Source organism: Triticum aestivum, chromosome 3D, assembly GCF_018294505.1.
Source record: "Triticum aestivum cultivar Chinese Spring chromosome 3D, IWGSC CS RefSeq v2.1, whole genome shotgun sequence".
NCBI lineage: Eukaryota > Viridiplantae > Streptophyta > Magnoliopsida > Poales > Poaceae > Triticum > Triticum aestivum.
In genome coordinates, this window is record NC_057802.1 from 571,634,854 (window position 1) to 571,637,956 (window position 3,103).

At 52.6% G+C, this 3,103-nt stretch overlaps 1 protein-coding gene across 1 annotated transcript; it reads left to right on the forward strand.

Moving 5' to 3' along the window:
- Positions 1–1,114: 1,114 nt before the first annotated feature.
- Positions 1,115–2,672, forward strand: LOC123075530 (chitinase CLP-like). Its single transcript, XM_044498114.1, has one exon. It carries the CDS (start codon positions 1,129–1,131, stop codon positions 2,404–2,406), a length of 1,278 nt encoding a protein of 425 aa, XP_044354049.1. The 5' UTR covers positions 1,115–1,128; the 3' UTR covers positions 2,407–2,672.
- The last annotated feature ends 431 nt before the right edge of the window (positions 2,673–3,103 follow it).

Genomic DNA, 3,103 nt, shown 5'->3' on the forward strand with positions numbered 1-3,103 from the left:
CTGGGAAAAGGAAGCAGACAAGGGAAGTGGTGGCGGCGTGGACAAGAAAATGGGGAAAGGACGTGGATTTTTGAAGCTCAGGCTTTCGGACACCTCTTATCCATACCCTCCAATGTTGCTTTGAGATCTGTGCTACACAACTAAGTCACCACATGTAATTTTCTTTTCTTTTTCTGTTTCTTCAAAACAAAACAACATACGAGCTTCAAACTTTGCAGGACAACAAAACATTCTTACTACAATGTGGGTAAAAACTTTCATATTTTTTTGTCCGACATAAATATACACAAAACATACGAACTTCAATCTGAAAGTTTTTTCCCACATTCTAGTTAGAATGTTTTGTTGTCCTGCAAAGTTTCAAGTTCATATGTTGTTTTATTTGAAAGAAGCAAAAAAGACAAAAGTTCTTGCATGAATCTTGATGAAGAAATGGATGGCTAGATAAGGGGGTGTTCCAAAGCCTATGCTTTCTCAAATGTTAACCGGAAATGGGGGCGGCTAGGGTGTCCCTTGTCATCCATCTTAAATAGCCGGATTTGGCCCCTCGGACGGCATGCCAAAGAGGCGACGTGAATGCTTCCTCACTAAACCATTGAGCTCCCCCGCAAACCGCTGAGTTTTCGCATGAGCCTATCGTTCAGTCCGATGTGGCGAACATGTCCGGGCTATATCTCCCCGTGTATGAGCTTAATATGAGAGGGGTCGGACAGCCTAGATGCTTGGTCGGATTTGTGACGTTTTTTATGGAGGCGTTGCCTGGGCTATCGCCCGGACGTTCAGGCAAAAGTAAGGTCAGGTTGTAGATGCTCCAAAGTCGCGCAATTAGTATGCGCGGAGTGATCTGGATCCAAACAGAGTTTATTCTATTCTATAGATTGATCGACCGTTTGACAAACGATAGCCGCGCGCGTCGGTACGTGCCGCACTATCAGCTAGCTAGATCCGCTATGTGCGGAGCAGTAAACTAGAGCAGACTCATCGTTCATGGCTGGCTCCGTCGTGAAGCGGCCATCAACGAGAATCCCGGCACGCTCATCGGATTCGGGTCTACTCTGCTCGCCGTATATAACCAGCAAGCAATGGCACCTCGATGCACCACAGGTCCACAGCACTGGCCAGTCCAAAATGTGGCAACCAAAATACCTCATCCTCGTCGCGGTCTCGCTCTCTGTCCTTGCATGCGCGGTGGTGGGAGACGGTGGCGGCAGGCCACTGGTGACGGCCGTCACCAAGGACGCGGCCACCTCCCTCTACACCATCCCCGTCAAGTCCGGCCGCCCGCTGGTCCTCGACCTCTCCGGCCCCATCGTCTGGTCCACGTGCGCCGATGGCGCCCCCCATGACACGCTCGAGTGCAACAACATCGACTGCATGCGCGCGCACCGCTTCCACCCGCCCGGCTGCCCGCACACCGGCTACGGCATGCCCGACGTCCACAACCCCTTCCGGTGCAAGTGCACGGCGCACCCGCACAACCCCGTCTCCGGCGACACCGCGTCGGGGAACATGACGCGCGTGGCGCTCTCCGCCAACGCCACCGACGGCATGAACCCGTTGGGCCCGGTGTCGTTCACCGCCGTGACGTCCTGCGCGCCGAACACCCTGCTACAGGGGCTGCCGGCGGGGGCCGTGGGCGTGGTGGGGCTCGCGCGCTTCAGCCTCGCGTTCCCAGCGCAGGTCGCGGGCACGCAGGGCGTCGCTAACTCGTTCGCGCTCTGCCTCCCTAGCAACCCAGGCAACGGCGTCGCCATCTTCGGCGGTGGCCCGCTCTTCGTCCTGGGGCAGCCCATCTCGGAGATGCTGGGCGGCAGCACCCCCCTCCGCAAGCACGGGGACTCCCCCGGCTACTACATCAGGGCCAGCAAGGGCATCACCGTGGACGGACTGCGGATACTGCCGGGCGATCACGCACCGCTCACCATCGGCCTCTCCACGACGACCCCCTACACGGAGCTACGCAGCGACGTGTACCGCCTGTTCATCAACGCGTTCGACCAGGCGATGGAGCGCTGGGGTGCTGCCGCTTTGAGGGTCCCCTCCCCGGCCGAGTCGCCGTTCGAGCTGTGCTACAACAATTCGAAGCTGTCGCAGACGCGGTTCGGCTTCTTCGTGCCGAGGATCACCCTGATGCTGGACGGCGGCACGAGCTGGCAGGTGTTCGGCATGAACTCCATTGTGCGGCTGAACCGCGCCACGGCGTGCTTAGCTTTCGTCGAGATGAAGGCGGGGAACAAGGCTGGGTATGGCGGCGGTGCGGCGCCGGCGGTGGTCATCGGAGGGTTCCAGATGGAGAACATGCTGCTGGTGTTCGACGAGGAGAAGCAGACGCTCGGATTCACCACCGGGCGGCACCTCATCACGGGGCTCTCCTGCGGCCACTTCAATTTTACGATGCCCGCCTAGCCTACTGTTGCTTGGTCTAATTAGTGCGGTGTCATTTTGTTGCTTGGATTTCGAATTTCCGTGCGTCTATTTGACTAGTTTTTTCCCCTCATTTCCTGCAAACAACATTAACCCCAGCACCAAAGTAAATTACACACATCCAAGAACGTCGAGATCTGAGAAGTCAGAAGCCCACACAAAATTATTCCGTTGTACTTGGCTATTTGACTATTTCCCATCCTATATAGAAGGGGAACTTTCGCTCTATGGGGACATATACACCCTATATGGGGAAAAAATTAGTAATTCAACAAAAAGTCAAACAATTCTGAAAATATTTTTAAAATAAACTTGACCTTACATTGTACTTGTGAGAAAATTTTCACAAAAAGAAAATTCCCCTTTGACTTCTTCTCAAAAAAGACAAAATTTTGGTCAAAATAGTGTGAATTGTGACCTATAATAGCAAATAAATTTTGTCTTTTCTGCTGTGAAGTCAACGTTGGTTTTTTTGGAAATTTATATACTAGTGCAAAAGTAAGTCCACTTTATTCTAAAAAAACTTCTAAACTATTTTTGACTTCTTGTTTAATTATTAAAAAATATCCCCATATAGGGTGTATATACAACCAGGAACCGAAGTGTATCTCCCATCCTGTATAGCACTATCAAACGGCCATGTAGGTTCCATAACCTTTCGTCGAAGAGGGTGTTCGCA

Bases quoted from the DNA above. Each gene is read 5' to 3' on its own strand.
- LOC123075530 (XM_044498114.1), top strand. From the start codon at position 1,129: ATGTGGCAACCAAAATACCTCATCCTCGTCGCGGTCTCGCTCTCTGTC.